The sequence below is a fragment of the Cucurbita pepo genome, chromosome LG01, assembly GCF_002806865.2.
Source record: "Cucurbita pepo subsp. pepo cultivar mu-cu-16 chromosome LG01, ASM280686v2, whole genome shotgun sequence".
Classification (NCBI taxonomy): Eukaryota; Viridiplantae; Streptophyta; class Magnoliopsida; order Cucurbitales; family Cucurbitaceae; genus Cucurbita; species Cucurbita pepo.
In genome coordinates this window covers 656,572-675,251 of record NC_036638.1, presented here as the reverse complement: position 1 = coordinate 675,251, position 18,680 = coordinate 656,572, and the positions used below count along the sequence as shown (strand labels likewise).

Sequence of the window (18,680 nt, the reverse complement as noted above, 5' to 3'; positions counted from 1 at the left end):
TCATATCTTATTATATCTCTGACCTAAAATAAAACTTTTAAAAAATTATCAACATTTGGGTATGATTAAAAATGATAATGACAATTAATTAAGATGGGTAACCGAGACTATGCTCGTAGATCAAATTTAACCATTTTGAGCTCTCGAGCGGATAGAAATATGATTTTTTTTTNCTACCTTAAGAATAAAGGGTTATCTTGAAAAGACTGCAAATCTAATAAAACCATCATTTTATTTTTTTTACTTGCTTTTTTTTAAATATACCATTTATTTTTATTAATTTTAATGTGAGGAATAGATTTTTCTAGCGAAAGTGACCAAATCTTATGGTATAATTTTATTTATTATTCTTTTTTTTATGTTTATTTCAATCATAAAATAAAATTGTCACACCCTTTCATAAAAGTATATAATATATATAAATAATCAATCAAACATGTGGCCTAAAATCTATGGTGCTGGTTTCAAATTTTCAACACAATAAAAACAAATCAACCGGTTGCCATCATCACTAATTGGTTTATTATTATTATTATTATTGTTTTTTCTTTCCCATTTTTTTTTAAATAGTAATAAAATAATTACTAAATAGGTAGAGAAAAATGAAAAGAAAAACCTAGTTAGGGTAAAAAAGATTTAATATTTGAATTTTAAAGGGGGAGTTATAGAATTAAGGAATATTCCAAAGTGGGAAAGATGAAAAAGTAAAAAAATAAAGGGGGGAAATCACTCTAACGTATACCTTCTTTATTATCAAGAATTAAGTGAGAGGGTAAGCAACTAATACCGGTAAAAACAAGACANCCACCGCTGGCCCACCGCCCCATCAATATTCTTCTCCCCATCTCATTATCATTTTAATTAAATGTTTTTCCAATTTTATGCAATCCAAATAATTAATTAAGTGCAGTTACAATTTTATCATTAACATTTTATATTATTATTATTTTAATATATATTATAATTTAATCGGTTAAGACCACGGAACCTATCTCAACAGCCGATTCTTTCATTGTCGTAATTCTATTGTACGGTTTGTTTTATTTCTTTTAGAATAATTACGCCTATTAAGTTGAATCAAACAAAAAATTTGGCCAATCGAATCAAAAGTTTAGTCATTTTGTAAATTAATCCAATTTATAATTATAATGGTTCGAGACATCATATTATTTGCACGTTTTTATCTATATTATAAAAATTATTCGAATAAATGATTTTTTTTATCCTAAATATGAAGAATATTTATTTTTGAGATAAAATAGAAAATATATTAAATGCTTGAGAATAATTAATCTTTAGTTTTTCATTACTTAAATCATAAAAACATTGCAATAATGACGCATGTGGAATAACTTTGCATTCGTTTTCCGATTTATTTATTTTTATTTATTTTTCATGTTAAGAATATGTATAGTGTAGATAAATGTGTGTATTTATCTAAATTTTATAATAACTATTAATTTATTTCCAGAATAAAAAAAACCCCACTAATTGGTCAATGAAAATGACGTTTATTTCCTTAATTTAACCAAGGTTTTTTTTTTTTTTTTTTTTTAATTTTTTTATTTACTTTGGATGGAGACAATAAATGTTAGTATATTACGGAGAATCTACGAGCCAATTGTAACGATTCCAATTATTTTGCAATCAGGGAATGAGATAGAGGTAGAGACGGAAATTGAAATTCTAGTTCATCCCGATGTTATTTCTAGTGAACGACCATCTTCGTAACATCCAAAAATAGTTTGAAAATAGAAGAAAAAACTATTTGCCAATCTCAAACAATCATCACATGAATTATATTCTAAAGCAATTAAAAGAAAAAAAAAAAAAAGAAGAAGAAAATGAGTTATGTTCATAATAGTTTAGGAATGGTTGGGTGAAAGGGAATCAAACAAGCCACATGCGCAGGCAAATTCCTAGGTCAATTTAAGCAGTACCATCCCCATAAATAATTATTAAAAATATATTTTATTTTTACCCTATTGCCATTAACTTTTCTCCAAAGCAAAAAATAATAATAATAATAATAATAATAATTCCCAAAATGCCANAAAAAAATATATATATATATAATTAAAAAAGACAAACAAACAAACATTATTCGGAACGCAACACAACTGCGATCACATTCATACTTCCGTCCCCACCTTTTCACTTGTGAGTATCACTGTTTTGTCACTGTGTTTTTTCCTCTTTTCTATTTTTCTAAATTCAAAATTACCTTATTTACGCTTTTTAAATCTTATTTTTAATTAAAAAAATGTTCATAAATGTATAGACTTGGTTAAAACCAATTTTCAAAATTCTTAAATTCCAATTTAGCAAATTCCTAAATTTAAAATTTAATGTTAAAAATAATTTCCCTATACTATATATATAAAAAAAAGTTACAACATACAATTTTGTCTTCTAGTTAAAGAAAAATGTTATTAACGATCCCTAAAGTAATTAATTTTATATATTAATCGAACTTTATGAATTGATTGATTTGATACAACGTGACATAAAATAAATTACAAGCGTTAAAAATTAATACTTAGCCACATAATTAATCGATATATTATATAAACTCATCCGTAACTGAATAAAAATATAATAATAATTAATAACTTTATGTAGGTTAGATATTTAAAAAAAAAAAAAAAAGAAATTAGTACGGATTATTTATTTGCCATCTTATCAAGTAAAAAAGAATTCCAATATCCCCACGGTATTTATTCGCTTCGTTCACAATTAAATACTCAAAATTACTGATAGGATAGAAAGGTTTAAAAGATACACAAAAAATAAAAAATAAAAAAATAAATAAAAGAGGCTTTTTATTTATTTATTTTTGTTTAGAAACAATTTGTCAAACATTTAGCAGTAGACACTAAAAATCCTTGTTTCTTATCTTATCCTACTAAACCTTATATTAACATTAATATTTAATTTAATTTAATTTAATTTAATTAAAAAAAGAAAAAAAAGAAAATGGAAATGGGAGTGAAGCGCGAGGTTTGAGAATCTACTTGCAAATCTTGTCTACAGTTGTGTTAATCAATTCCCCAAAATGTTGTCTTCAAATTCATTGCCAATTCTTCTCTGTTTCCCTCATTTCTCATCTTTCTTTTTCTTCTTCTTCTAGCATGGCGGCTTCCAATTCCGTCCAGGTTAAGCACGTCCACGTCATCACTCCGGCCGACCCTCCTCCTCCCTGTCTCCTCCCCCTCTCCGCCATTGATTCCCAGCTCTTCCTTCGCTTCACCATTGAGTATCTTCTCATTTACACTCCCTCCTCTGCTTTAGATCGCTCCACCATTTCTTCCTCCTTTCGAGCTGCTTTGTCCCAACTTTTGGTTTTCTACTTCCCTCTTTCCGGTCGGGTTCGGGAGAGGCCCGACGCCTCCGGTCTAGAGGTTGTTTCTCGATCTCAGGGCGCGCTTTTTCTTGAGGCTGTTTCGGATTGCTACTCGGCGGCGGATTTCGACCGCCCGCCACGCTCTGTCGCCGAGTGGCGGAGGTTTTTGGCGTTTTCTGTGGAGGATGTTTTGGATGGATCTCCACCCTTGGTTGTTCAGCTGACGTGGCTTAAGGATGGAGCGGCGGCGGTTGGGGTTGGGTTTAATCATTGTATTTGCGATGGAATTGGCAGCGCCGAGTTTCTCAACTCCTTTGCGGATTTAGCTGCCGGGAGACTCCGCGCCGCCTCTGAGTTAAAACCGCCTCCGGTTTGGGATCGGCATCTACTAAATCCACAACCCCAATTTTGCCACCGTCGGTCTTCATCTCCGCCGCCGGAGTTCCAGCGTGTACCCGATCTCTGCCGGTTCATGTCCCGGTTTACTGACGAACCGCTTGTTCCCACTGCTGTTACGTTCGGGAAAACGCATCTCACGCGCCTGAAGTCGCTCGCTCACTCCACGCGCCGCCCTGGTGTAGCGGCGTTCACAGCGTTTGAGGTTCTTGCTGCTCATATATGGCGGAGCTGGGCTAGATCCTTGAAGCTCCCTTCGAATCAAACGCTGAAGCTTCTCTTTAGCATTAATGTACGGAAACGGATCAAACCGAATCTCCCCGCTGGTTACTACGGCAACGCCTTCGTCCTCGGCTGCGCTCAGGCTACCGCCGGCGAGCTGGCGGAGAAGAAGCTGGACCATGCCGCCAGTTTAGTGAAGAAGGCGAAAGAGAGAGTCGGAGACGAGCACGTGAGACACGTGGCTGAGTCAGTGAGCGAGTCGAGGGCGTGTCCAGACTCGGTCGGCGTCCTTATACTTTCCCAATGGTCAAGGTTGGGGTTAGAGAAGGTTGACTTTGGCATGGGTCGGCCGGTTCACGTAGGCCCGGTCTGTAGTGACCGGTACTGCATTTTGTTGCCGGTTTACAATCAGACGGACGCTGTAAAAACGATGTTGGCGGTCCCCACGTCGGCCGTTGACAAGTATGAATCACTGGTCAGAAACGTGGCCACGTGAACTCACTGGATCGTGACACGTGGTGGAGTTGACTTGTAAAAAATGTTTGACTCCTGTTTTTTTTTTTTTTTTTTTTTTTANTACTACTTTCCTAATATGCCCCTCGGAGAAATGCCACGTGGATTCCACGATAAGGAAAAGTTTTGTCGATGTGTTTTAAAACCCGCTGTCCTAACTTTGGGCGGCACAACGTGGCCGCTTAGATGCCCTCCTCCTTTTACTGTTTAACCAAATCTTTTCCGTAAAAGATTTAATAATATAAACACAAAAAGAAAAATGAAAACTAAATACCAAAATGCAAATAATTTAAGTAAACCATCAGGGTGTATATGGTCCCGGTTGGATTGGGTCGAAGAAATTGTTTTAAACCAATGCAACAGTTCGGGTTTGTTGGACTGTTAATTCTTGACTCTAAAATAAAATATATTAAAAGTACAAATTAATCTATAATATATATTTTATAAAATTTAATAATTTCGGGTCATTTTGAGGTTTTTGTTCAATGAACCCGAAATCGAATCAAATCTATTTAGGTTCAGAAAATTAATTCAACCCAATCCAACCCCTATAATTCGGGATAGGGTTGATCTAGGTTGTCGGGCCAATATACACCCGTGTAAAGTATATTATTGAAATGTATATATATATAAATAAATCATAATTTTTATATTATTGATAAAAAAAAAAAAAAAGAATAAAATATTAGCATTATATTCTCATTCCCCGATGATCGGGTTAGAAGGACATCAAATTGCAATTACATTTAGCATCAAATAAACTCCAAAACCCCAATAAAAAGGAACAAAAGAAACACAACCAATCAAAACAGAACACAGAGAGGTTTAATTCGTTGGACGGACAATTTAATGTCCTAATAATGTCTAGAGACATTTTTCAGGGTGGAAAGCCAACGGCCCGGCGGAGTAAACCGCCGCCCGGTACTTGGGGCCGACGACGAACTTCTTGTCGTATCGGAGCGGCGCTCCGGCAATGCCGTAGTTGAGATTGGTGAGAAGGTCACAGTCGGGCAGAGGAGAAGAAATGGGCTTGACTTTGCAGGCTTGGAGCGGGTGGTCAAGAACCGGGTGGGGCATTTTGTAGCCCACTAACTCGGCGTAAAAATACCCATATTTGTTGGTTTCGTACACCTTGTAGAAGCTCACTTGGTTGTTGTGATTCTTGCAAATCACGCTGATTTTAGCACCGGCGATCGGCTTCGCGCCTGTCAGCGACCAGCTTCCGATTTTCTGGCAGTTTTGGCAGTACACCATGCCCTCCACGGCGATAGCCACTGGCTTGGGGGTGGGTCGGGGTGGGTTTGCGGCGGCGATGTGGAGGAGGAGGAGGAGGAGGGAGAGGGAGAGGAGGCTTTTGGCTGCCATTTTTGTATTTTCTTTATGGGGTTTTTGTGTTCTTGAAGATGGGGTGAAGGGAAATTGGAAATGGAAATGGGATTTATATATTTGAAGGAATTGAGACATTTGAAGACGTGGGTGCAACTAATCTGACACCAATTTTGTTTTTAGATTGTACGTGAGAGCCACTTCGATTTGTGATGAACACAATGATTAATCATTTTGTTCATCTTTTCTTATTAATCTTTCAATTTATCGATTTCTTTGATCTCATTGATCGATCCTGTTTATGGATCGTGTTGGATTGACAATTTGCTTATTGACAATTTGCTTGTTGATCTTGTTGAAGAATTATTCGAATCAAAGTCTTGCATGGTCGTATTCAACTTAATTATTAATGAATTAAGATACATCGACAAAATCACATCATTTCGTTAATGAATTAAGTCGTTAATCAAATCAAACCAAGAACAAAAAAAAAGTAAGGAAAGAGCCTAAAACTTGTAATTTGTATGTATATGTATATATATATATATGAACTATCTCACATATATACAAGCAAAACCTCTAAAGTGAAGATATCCACAGTATGATCCAGCAGAAAACTAGACAAGATACAGAAGAAGTTCTGCTCATACTTGCAACAACAATTGAGTTTCGACACCTTATCGTCCTTCCGACGCAATCTCGAGCTCAGCCCACCAAAGAGGAGAAAGCCTCGGGATCGCTTCATCCGGGGTTATCCCAGTTATTAATCTCAACCTTGCAGTGATGAACTTCATTGTTGGTCTCTGCTCTGGATTGGAATGTAAGCATGTTTTTAGTAACTGACCGATCTGCTCCAACTGCTCCTCTTGGAACGATGCGAGAGTCGGATCGACAAGGTCCTTGAGAAGTTGGTCGAATCTTAAGTATTGTATTGCCCATTCTTCAAGTGAACCATTTTCTTCTGAATGGGGAATTCTACCTGTCATTAGTTCTAACAATACTAACCCAAAGCTGTAGATTTGGCTTTCTGGACCTCCTGATGAAGTGTTTAAGAGATGTCCGCTCGTGTAGTTCCGGACCTCTGCAACGATTTCGTTTTGTAAACTGCATTCGGAAATCTTTGCTGCGTAATCCTCGGTCAGATTGACAGCGGATGATGTAAGGTTGAGTTGGATTAGCGGCGCGGTCTGCTGCTCGTGCAAATATTCGAGGCAGTAAGCCATGCCCATTGCTATTCTCATTCGCATTTTCCAGTTCAAGTGCTCGAATTCTTCATCTGCAGAGCAAAAGAGAACGAAAAGACTCGATCAAATTTCTATCGAAACTATAGTATTGCTTGAATCGAACGTGGTCGTGATTACAAATGTGACGAAACGAACTCCTATGTCATCCTCATATAAGGAATAAGAACATAGAAAAATCCCATATAGTGTTTATCCATGAATGAATGATATTTAGCATTCTAGCCTTGTCAACATAGTGCTGTTAGGAAACACGAACCTCTACAATGGTCTGATATTATCCACTTTGAGCGTAAGCTCTCATGAGTTTGTTTTTGTTTTTCCCGAAAAGTTTCATACTAATGGAGATGTATTCCTTACTTATAAACCCATGACCATCCCCTTAATTAGTCGATGTGGACTCCCGCCCAACAATCCTCCCCTCGAACAAAGTACACACCATAGAGCCTCCCTGAGGCCTATGGAGCCCTCGAACAACCTCCCCTTAATTGAGACTCGACTCCTTTCTCTTGAGCCCTCGAACAAATACACCATTTGTTCGACACTTGAATCACTTTTTTACTACACCTTTGAGGATTTTATTGACATGACTAAGTTAAGGGCACGACTCTGATACCATGATAGGAATCACAAATCTCCACAATGGTATGGCATTGTCCACTTTGAGCATAAGCTCTCGTGGCTTTGCTTTTGGTTTTCCCAAAAAGCCTCGTACCAATGGAGATATATTCCTTACTTATAAACCCATGATCATCTCCTTAATTAGTCGATGTGGGACTCCCGTCCAACAATCCTCAACAGCTAAAACTGGCCCACGACTCGGTTTTTCCACTATGCGCACGAGCTATAGACATGGACAGTTTCACAGCTAAAACTGACTACATTTGAATATAAGCATATCAAGCTGATTCTAGCTCGTGCCTGATACTTACCATGAAGATGTTCAAACAGCGTTCCGTTCGGAGCATATTCGAAAACCATCATTCGGCTGAAGGGCTCCTCTTCCTCGCAATACCCAATAAGGTTGACGAAGTTCTTATGATTTACCTTCGACAGCGTATCGATCTACAATGAGGTAATACGCAATGTTAGAAACATCAGACTTGACAAAGAGGAAATGTGGGTCAGTGGGATTCAAATATCATCTATACCTTTTTCCTGAACTGAGTTTCCAACGCCATTGACCAATCTTTAGAAGACTTCACGGAAATGACGTTCACAGCTATCTCAACCCCGCTCGACAACGTCCCTTTATACACCGGACCAATGGGTGAATAACCGATTACGTTACTGAAATCCTCACAAGATACTTCAAGCTCAGATTTTTTCAGCTTTGGCACACCTGAAAACATATCCCACAAATTAACAACAAGAAGATGCTGCTGCCATAAACACTTTATCTAATCTATCCATGTAAAACCCATTAAACAGCCTAAGAGATTGATCTTTCTGTTTGAACTCAAGCAAGCCTAATCAGTTTCAAATTGGTATATCCAACAAGAAAGCAAAACTAATGAATGAAGAATACCAGTAACGAATGCTTTCTGAAGCTGTCCGCTTAATCCCGTCGCCCATGGCTTGACAGTGGCTTTATTGCTGGTCCAGAAGTAAATGGCAATGGCCGATGCGATAATGAATATGGCAGCCCCTGCACTTGCTCCTAAAACTACACCGAGTGAAGATGATTTATCGCTTTTTTCGGGTGAGTTTGAAGAAGGCGGTGGTGGAGGTAACAACTTGGGTGTTGCAGGTGAGGGGCTTGGAGGAGGTTGCTGGGACGGTGGATGTGAACTGTTTCCATTTGAGATAGATACATTGGTAGGTGGTGGTGGTGGTGGTTTTGAAACACTTCCATCCGATGATGACCCTTGAGTAACTTTAGCTTCTGCATCTGTAGGCTGCAGTTGCGACTGTATTTGAGTAGCTGGCGCTCGAAGCTGTCGTCTTCCTCTACTTTCTTTTATTTGAACATCATCACTAGCAAAAACGAAACATATAAATAAATTAAGCTGTTTCTCAAACCATAAACATCGACAGAACAACGATTTGATTTCAAAAGGACATGTTTTCGAAGGAAGTCATCCATGATCGTGCACAAAAAGGTAGTTCTTCATTTCAATAATCCACAAGAACAGCAAATAACATTTCCAGTCATGGCATTTGTCTTCCAGTTCTTCCAAAATTTAACCAAAACATGCATAAGGTTCATCCTATTCAGTTAAGATCGACCCGTGATCAAATGAACCGTGATGACATACCACGAAATCGATTTCTTGTTGCATAATGGCCCTTCAGCTGTATTAGAAAGCTGGTTTTCATCAACTTGAAACTCCGAAAGTAATTGAAGCTGATGAATTTCAGGAGATAAGCTAACAAGATGCTTGTTGTTATCCAACAGACTGCACAGATAAGAAACTAAGTTATTAAAGGCTTGGTGAAAGAGCTAACTCTCAAATTGTTGTAGCCAAAACATACAGAATTCCCAGTGAGAGATTGGTGCCAAGATCAGCTGGAAGTGGCGCACAGAAGTTGTTGTATCCTAAATCTAGCTCCTCCAGTTCTTCAAGTCCTCCTAATCCATCAGGGATGGTTCCAGTGAACGAATTGTTTCGCAAAATACTGCACGACGAGGTAGAAATCGAAGGTAAAACCGCGGTTAGCTGTTGCAGCTAGAACAAAACACAACTAAGAAAACAGAAATTGAGATCAAAGAGCTAAGTTCTTACATAGATTTTATATGGATTAAGTTCTTGAGCTCAGGAGCAAGTGTTCCTTCAAGACAAAGATTCTGCAAATTCCTGCATATCATATAATTCTACTTCAATATCATCTTCAGAGGGAAGGGGAGCAGGAACAGGATAAAAAATGAAGAACATACAGGGAAATAACTTTGCCATCTGAACATTCAACTCCAAACCAAAAACATGGATTAATATCTTCTTTGTGATCATTCCAATTTGACAAAGAATCAAATGGATCATTCACAACTCTCTCTCTGAACTTGAGAAGAGTCAAACCTGCCCAAGAACAACACACGAAGCAACTCAAAAACCCTTCAAACGTTCATCAAAACAGGGCATTAAAAAGGTTAAGAACTCACCTTCTTCATTCAGCGACCAACACAAATGAAAACTCTGAAACAGAAGACACGTTACAACCAACCCATAAACCCGAAATCGAAGCCTGAAGCGATGAAAACTCGGATTCTCAACCTTACCCATTTCAATCAAAGCAACGAAAGCCAAAACCAACACAAACCCAATAGAGTTTTAGCCAAATTCAAGCACCCAATGAGTTCAAAACGTCAAAATGAACACAACAAAATGGGAAAGGATCAAAAGGAAAAATGGATGAAACAGCGTTCTAATCAAAGAAAGCTAAAGCAAACCAGCCAACCACCAACGAAACTTCAAGTTAAAACGCGTAGTCCATTTCTAATTCATCTTTGCACAGAGATTTGGAATTTTTGAGGGCGAAAAGAACACATGCGGAGAGAAAATCAGCACGCCGCCGCAAGAAGACAAGTGGGAAGGACTGAGTCTAAATTTCAGAAACAGGGCCGAGCGGGCAGGCGGGGAGGGGCCGAGCATTCAAGTGAAACGACAAACGAAAGCTGCCTTTGGATGATGGCAATGGCATATCATTTTTCCCTTTGACTTCGTCAAACCCCATTCTTCTTTATGAGTTGACTGACTTCCGATATACGTATTTCTTCTTTTACATTACCCATTTTTATTTAAATTTTCAAATTTATTTATTTTCCTTAATAAATAAATAAATAAATAAATAAAACTTTTTTTTGTAAGATTACTTCAAACCACAATAATTCCCATTTTTTAAAATGGAAATTGACTTAATTAAAATAATATTAAAAAAAACATTAATCAATAATTATTATTCTCTATATTTCTTTTATAGTACAAGGTAAGAAAATTCTTTAAGAAATTAAATAAATGTCAATTATTAGATGATATTCTATAATTATTTAAATCATTTAGCTAGAAAATAAAAATGGTTTATTAAAGATTTCCATTTTTAAAATTAAATTACTTTAAATGGAAAAAAGAATATTGGGTAATTTCATACATCATGGACTTTTATTTAAAAAATTAAATGATTTTTGGGTATTATTTATAATTAAATAAAGTTGAGTATCTTTCCTGGAAGTTTCCTGCCCCGAATTATTAATTATATTATAAATTAAATAAGATGGTGGTATTAGTAAATCCAAGCGGGCTGGGACGAGTTCATAATATAAAATTATAAAATTATAATATTTTTAATTATTGTCTTATTGATTCTAAATTAGGTGAATCGGATTTTTTTGTGGGAAAAATTAATTATTTATTACTTTACGAGATTTTTGTATTAAAGAAATAAAAAGTTAAAATTGCTTCAAATTTAATTTAAATTTTGGCTATTGTGTGTGTCCCACCGTTCCGTAATTTACAAAGCAAAATAATTTTTAAAATATATTATATTATATTATTAGTTTAGTTAGAATTGTATCTCATATATATAATTTTCTTTTAATTTTATATCTAAAAAATTAAATTAAAAAAAAAATACAACTAAACCTAATTTATTTAATATTCAAGTATGATTATGTCAAATTAAATATAATTATAAAATTATGAGACCATTTTTAATGTTACTATTTTTGAACTTTTAAATGATATAAATTTGTTGTTTACACCATTAATTCAGTTTTTTAATTTTTTTTTTTATGATAGTAACTATTTTGTCTTTAAATAACTTTTATTGTTAATATTAAACTCTCGTAAGACAATTAAGAGGTGTTTATATGATTTCGGGTTAGTTCATAGGTTGACATTTTTTTTATCGGGCCAACCTGATTGATTTGAAAACGTGGTTATAACTCAACCCAACACTACCCGATATTAGTGATCATTATGAAGTTTAAAAATATTTTACATATATAATCGATATTAATGATGCGTTATAATTTATTGAATGTTTGATATTTGAACTTTACGAGTTTTAATCATTAGTAAAACATATATTGTGATTAAGTAAAAAAATAATAATAATAATATTTTAATCTTTCTTAAAAATAGTGATGTAAGCGGCTCGAATCACCAACCTAATCAACGTAAAATTTTATGTTGATCCAAAAAAAATTCGAATGAATTCGTGTATACACTTATATAAAACATAGATTTAAAAGTTACTAAATAATTTATAAATGATGAAAAAAATATCAAACCTTTTATTTGTGTTTATAAAGAAAAGAAAAAGGCATGGAAATTGATTTAATGATGGCAACAAAATGGTAAATTAATAAGTATTTGAGGGAAAAAGTCAAATCTTATCCACATTAAATATCATTAATATTTGTATCCAGGTTTTCTATATTTTGAATGGTTAATATTTAAACTAATGATAGCCGACTTATTGTTGAGGTTTGACCAAGTCTTACTCGATTCACAATTGAATATGGAAGTTGTAAGATTATCTATGCGTTCAATGCTGACTAAGACGCAAAATTCTCCTATTTTATTTTATAAACAAAAATTGGTATAATTATCGATTAAAACTATATACTAAGATTTTTAATTAAATTGAGTGTATATTGAATTATATGGAAGTATTAGGTATATCATCTCATTGAAACATAATTTTAATATGGGAACTCCTGCCTATTGTATGTCATATGAACACATGTTATGTACGAATGCATGCATCACTACATCATTCACGTTCTTTTCTTTTTGGTTAGTTTTTGGCACAATGATCGTGCACTAGCCTATAGTCAAGTCTAAATGGTTCGTTAAAGTGCTTGCCTAATAGGTTCATGCACGTGCACATAAATTGTGTATAGATAAAGAATATGCATCCATCCTTACTCAAAAAAGAAACTAAAGTCTAAATAACATTAATGAAAATTATACCCTAATCATGATATATATTATATGTGAATTCATTTTTCGATCTCAATGAGCATTTTCATCACATTATAATGATGACGGTGTTTGTTGAGAGATCATGGAATAAAGCCATAGACCCTTTATTCCTCAATTTAGTCATGTTTCCAGTTAAGATAGAGTAATAATGTATATCAGTTTTGAACCTTATTATCAAATCATGGATTGCAAGTTTATGAATATTTAATTCTATGACAAATGTTAAAATAAAATATTTTAAAATAGTTTTTCGACCATGGAAAAAAAAAAGAGTAGAAATTTAATCAAATTTGATGGGCTCCAACAAAAGATGGATAAAGTGGAAGGTGTGCTTTTGTTAGCAAATAGATAATATTCAAATAATATTTTAAAGAACTAAAAAAACATGGACAATAATATGTGGGCTAATAATAATACTAAATAAAACCACTTAACATTCTAAAATGACCCACTTGGCTTCTAGAAAGTATTTAAAAATTATAGTGTTTTTATTTGGTAAATCCACATAAATTGTCTAATAAATAAAATAGTGAAGAAGAACCATAGTATATACTCTAAAATCCTCTATTAAATGAATAATTTAAAAAAAAGAAAAAAAAAAGAGTAGAATTATCAAATTAATCCGAGATTAAAAAGTGTTGTTATAATAATAATTATTATTATTTGTTCAATTTTACTTGAAATTCATGTAGGTAGGTATAGCTTAGAGATTTTCCCCCTAAGCCCGTGGGCTCAAATATTAGGTGAAGCCCAAAATGGAGAACCACATGTTGAAGAGCCCAACACTAAAGCCCAAAAAGAATCACATGTTGAAGAGCCCAACACTAAAGCCCAAAAAAGAATCACATGTTGAAGAGCCCAACGCTGAGCGGCCTAATTTTAGGGAAATTGTAACAGATCTATACCTTCTAATAAAAGGAAGCATCAATGTAGGAATAGTGTCGGGTCGGGTCGGGTCCGGGATCAGGGTCAAGACGAGAATTATACAAAATGACACAAAATTAAAAAGAAAAAATTGAAGAAATTTTTTAAACTATAACAAATATGAATGTGGAAATAAAGATTTGAACAAAATTGGAATGTGAAATTAAGTTTAAAAGTTAAAGGCAAAAATTGAGGGATTATGAAATTGAAATTTAGGGAACAAAACTTTTTAAAAATTTGTGAATTTAATGTGACCAAAAATTTTATTTGACTCTAAAAAAACATACAAAATCAGAATCAAACAAAGGAAAGAAAAATTAAATCTCACGACTAAAAGAAAAACATACAGAGATCGAAGATTTCAATTTCTCTACCATTTTACAATTACAATCAAATCTAAACTAAACTAAACTGTGTTACAAATTTCCATGGAAAATGGTTAATATCATTATTGATTTTATTTGTTTGATCCTTTATTTAAAATCTATTGATCAGTGTGTTAAGAACCTGTGTTTCGCAGCCGAATCGATGAACACGAAGGGCACCGAATCAAGCCGTTGATGTTGCAAGCATTGCACGTTCTGAATCCGAGCCTCTTGACGTAGATCTTGTGGCTTCCATCGCAATCTTCGCAAACAACGAATCGAATCCCTCCGCAAATCTCGCAAGACCTCGAAACCGCCTCCGGAAGGCCGTGGATGAGTCTCTTCAACTCACCGTTCTCATTCATCAGCCTGATTTCCTCGGCTCCGCCAATGTATCGTCCACCGATGAAGACTCTAGGAAGAGTAAGATTCTTCTGACCGATCGCATCCTGCAACTCGTCGAGGAAACTAGAGTCCATGGAGAGATCGCGCTCGTCGATCGGGACGCGGAAGCATCTGAGAATGGATCGAACGGCGCGGCAGTCCTCGAAAGTGCGGCGGACGACGCGAAGGGAGGTGTAGTAGAGGACGATCCGGTGGTCGGAGTCAGGGATGAGGCGGTGGGACCAGGAGCGAAAGAGGGAGGTGGAGAGACGGACGCGGTGGAAAATGGAGGGCTTCTTGGGAGTGTTGGGAGGGGAATCGTAAACAGAATCTTCGCGACAGAGGTCTTGAATGTCTTTGAAGGAAGAACAGGAGAAGTGGCGATGATTTGGCTTGGCCGGAGATTGGACTCTGGCCGGCGAACTCAGCCATTGAGACCACATGGAGAGAAACACGGTGTGACACAAGGGGAGAAGAAGGGGCAGTATTAAGTAAAGGCGAGAGAGATTCAATATTTAAAGATAATTTAATAAAATTACGAAACCCTAAATCAGAAATTTGGGAATTTGGGAATTTGGGTGTCTTTTTAAAGGAATACTATAAATTCACGAGTTTTATGTCCAAATAAGTATCTAAACTATAATAAAATTTAAAATTCTAACCATTCAAATTTTTTCATAATAATTCCCAAATTTTAAATGTGCAATAAATTTAAAAATTCCAATTTCGTGTATAATATATAATTATGATTTCAATCCATTTAAGGTAAATATTTTAAAAAGTAGAGTAAACAAAATTTATGAATGAATTATTTTTAAAATTTGAAGATAAAGCACCTCTTTGCTGACGAAGTTATCTTTTTTGTTATTTTGACACAAATGGTAATTTTGAAGTGAAAATTCGGTATTTAAATTTATACCAAATTTTGTGCTAATTAAATTAAAAATCGGGTTGGTTTAATATTTTGCAGAATTTTTCATTTACTGCATGCCGAATCTATATCTAGGGAGGCGAAGAAGATAGAGTATGGAGAAATTAGTGTGTGAGACCTAACTACCTATGATTTTTTAAAGATGAATTAAATTTATTTAATTTTATTTGTGCTACATGTTATATGATGTTTATTTATATTTAAATAAATAAAAATGAATTAGTTATTTGTGTTACATGTTATATTATGTTATAAAATCTAATTGATTCAATTTTATGACCTAGTATTCTTTACCATTTATGTTACATGTTATATTATGTTAAAAATTACACTTATAACAAACTATAAAATCAATTAGTTAGGTATAAATAAAATTTAGTAAGACAAAATTGAGTAACAAATCCTTCAAATTTGTATTAAAAAAAATGGTAATAAAATTTTTATTCAAATAAATGGTAATGATGAACTAAATAGCAAATAGCAAATATTAAAATATTAAAATCCGTTCTGTCTTGATTATTATCTACGTCAAATAGCAAATATTGATAAATTATTTAAAATGCTAGCATTATAATTATTTTTAGCCAAATATATTTTTAAATTTTAAATAAAGCTAGATATTCAAGGTTAGTAAAAGAACTGTTAATTAGTTGTGTGAAATTGATATATATCTTAATAGGGATTGGAGAAATATTAAAATGATAGGAGGGTCGTGTGAGATGATCTGGGACAGAGAAATATTTCCGAATTACGTAAGTTAATATTAAAGTGGGATGTGGATTTATATGTTAAACTGAAATGAAATGAAGAGTCTTGAAGATTGAGAATTGATTTAATAAATTGAAGAAATTAGCATTTATGGTAAAGTATGCATGCACATGCACATGCCTCATAATTTGTCACCATAATCATTAATTAATTATATATGGAGAATAACATGAGTTGTAAATGAGTGGATAACAAGGTATTCAACCAGAATTTCAATTTAGTGCATAATGGTGTACAACTAGTAGATCAATAATTTGTATAAACTCATCAATATCAGTTTCAATGGTTCATTAATGTACCTGAGAGAAGAAATAAAACTATCATCTAAAACCGATAAATTATCATCAAGGATGGAATGTGGGTTGTTTCTGAGATTGAGGTGGGAACTGATTGGGGGACAAAAGGAGACAAATAGGACCATCCTAGTCTTGTGGTGTCCATGGATTTGCAGGAATTAGAAAATTAAAGGGTTAAAATAGGGTAACTTTCCTTTTCATTTCCTAAAAGGCCTCAATTTTTTTCATGTTCTTCTCTTTAATTAATCAATCTATTTACGACTCCTCTTCCAACAATCTTTTTGAATGGTCAATACAAATAAAATTATTAGAAATTCAGACCACCACAGAAATAACCATAAATGGATCACCTGTCCTCTAAGTTGAATTCATATGCATTTTGGAGCGAGGAAGCGGGGAAAGGGGGAGTGAGTTGGGTTATTCACGACTCTCTAGGCTCTTCAATTTGCATCGAATGTAAGGAATTTAGGAGAAAATGGCTGGTGAAAATGCTGGAGGGAAAGGCAATGATTGAAGGACTGAAGACTTACCTATTGATTAGAGAGACTGTTTCATATTCTCATCGTCCAATCATATTCCTTGAACTCGCACGGATCCTAAACAATACCCACATGGATCTGATTGAAATGTCGAATGTGGTTGATGAAATCTTTGATTTGGAATTATTGGCAGGGATCATCTCTTTTTTCCAAGTGCCATCAATCAAGAAATAGAGTAGCTCATCTACTAGCGCACAATGCTGTGACAGAGTTTTTAACTTTTTTTTTCTATTCTTTTTGTGGAGAAATAGGTCAGTTCTATTCTTTTTTTCTAGATTTTGCAGCAAAATAGAAAGCAGTAACAAAAGATTTTACTATTGGACAAGAGTAATGGACATTGATCATATTATATATAATTACCACTCGTAATGTTTCTTTCTGACCTTTTCTAATTTACTTTTGCAAATTCTCAAATTTAAGGCTATAGATCCTATAATTCTTTGTTCTAAATATTGATGGAAGACATTATAATATGCTACTTTAGTAAAAATTATAGTGGCAGCATATATGTGCTAGTAGGTTTAAGATACTGACCTGAACACTCCTGTCACATTTTTGTTCCTTTCGAGATGAAAATATCTCCAAATGGAACTTGTTGGTCGACTTTTAAATAATCACTTGAAGCTAGAACTGTACAAGAAAGGAGAAAGTCGTTTGAGGTTAATTTCTTGTAGGTATAACAGGCAAGAGTATAAAGCATTAAACTATCATTTTAGTATTTTGCTTTCTTTATTTAAAAAATAGACAAACCAAATTTATATTTCTAAGCTTGGTTGTATCACTAAAATTAATAATTATATCCATTTAAATTTTTAACTTTCCATATATGTTTGATTTATACATATTTTCTTAAATTATATTTTAAAATGTTGGTTTATAAATGTGTACTTAAAAATGATGGTTTATAAATGTGTACACATACCCTAAGTGAATCAATTTAAACATTCAAATGATTGAATTAATAACAAACCATTCTTTTATAGAAAATAAAATAAAAGGTAAATATCACAAAATTTTCTTTTTTTAATCTATTGATATAATAAATTAATGATAAAACTCATCAACCATCCTAGATTAAAAAAAAATAAAAGTTGAATAGTTTTTGTTTTATTGATAATGATATATCTATCACCTAAATTTTTCCGTATTTGCATATACTCCTTTTAACCAAATTACTTATTTGCGCAGAGATTTAACCTTATCTGTGAGACCAATGACTCTAGACTTCCTAATAATATCAAGAACAGCAGAGTAGAGAAAAATTGAGGAAATTTGCGATGAAAAGATACCGCAAGTATGATAGAAGAGCATGGCTGCTGCTTTGCAGTTCATTCCAGCAGTCAAGTTGTTTAAAGATTCTGTTGGTGCGGCTCCTGGCGTATCAAAATGTGCTTTCATTTGCCTTCATCATTAAAATGGTCAAGAGGGAGATAAGAATTTTGTCAGCAATAAATCATGAAACAACTAAAACGCACACTTCAGAGCCCCCCCCCCCCCAAAAAAAAAAA

General features: G+C 34.1%; 5 protein-coding genes across 5 annotated transcripts in view; 1 reads left to right on the top strand and 4 right to left on the bottom strand.

Annotated features, from left to right (window-relative positions):
• The first annotated feature begins 2,998 nt into the window (after positions 1-2,998).
• Positions 2,999-4,530, top strand: LOC111804517 (fatty alcohol:caffeoyl-CoA acyltransferase). Its single transcript, XM_023689352.1, has one exon. The coding sequence runs from the start codon at positions 3,132-3,134 to the stop codon at positions 4,455-4,457; it is 1,326 nt and encodes a 441-aa protein (XP_023545120.1). The 5' UTR covers positions 2,999-3,131; the 3' UTR covers positions 4,458-4,530.
• A 574-nt stretch (positions 4,531-5,104) lies between these two features.
• On the bottom strand, positions 5,105-5,839 carry LOC111801949 (non-classical arabinogalactan protein 30). Its single transcript, XM_023686200.1, has one exon. The coding sequence runs from the start codon at positions 5,837-5,839 to the stop codon at positions 5,339-5,341; it is 501 nt and encodes a 166-aa protein (XP_023541968.1). The 3' UTR covers positions 5,105-5,338.
• A 468-nt stretch (positions 5,840-6,307) lies between these two features.
• Positions 6,308-10,661, bottom strand: LOC111802915 (probable inactive receptor-like protein kinase At3g56050). The gene is made up of 9 exons (XM_023687266.1): positions 10,142-10,661; positions 9,920-10,058; positions 9,768-9,839; positions 9,517-9,660; positions 9,300-9,440; positions 8,570-9,018; positions 8,193-8,383; positions 7,974-8,106; positions 6,308-7,076 (listed from the first exon to the last, which is right to left on the bottom strand). Exons 1-9 carry the CDS (start codon positions 10,260-10,262, stop codon positions 6,478-6,480), a joined length of 1,989 nt encoding a protein of 662 aa, XP_023543034.1. The 5' UTR covers positions 10,263-10,661; the 3' UTR covers positions 6,308-6,477.
• A 3,562-nt stretch (positions 10,662-14,223) lies between these two features.
• Positions 14,224-15,134, bottom strand: LOC111803099 (uncharacterized protein At5g39865-like). The gene has a single exon (XM_023687375.1). It carries the CDS (start codon positions 15,079-15,081, stop codon positions 14,389-14,391), a length of 693 nt encoding a protein of 230 aa, XP_023543143.1. The 5' UTR covers positions 15,082-15,134; the 3' UTR covers positions 14,224-14,388.
• A 2,585-nt stretch (positions 15,135-17,719) lies between these two features.
• LOC111802981 (sister chromatid cohesion 1 protein 1-like) overlaps positions 17,720-18,680 on the bottom strand; it is a 5,977-nt gene continuing 5,016 nt past the window's right edge. The window contains exons 19-20 of the mRNA XM_023687270.1: positions 18,462-18,574; positions 17,720-17,802 (exon numbers count right to left, since the gene is read on the bottom strand). Coding sequence (XP_023543038.1) covers positions 17,720-17,802; positions 18,462-18,574 — 196 coding nt within the window. The remainder of the gene's footprint in view (positions 17,803-18,461; positions 18,575-18,680) is intronic.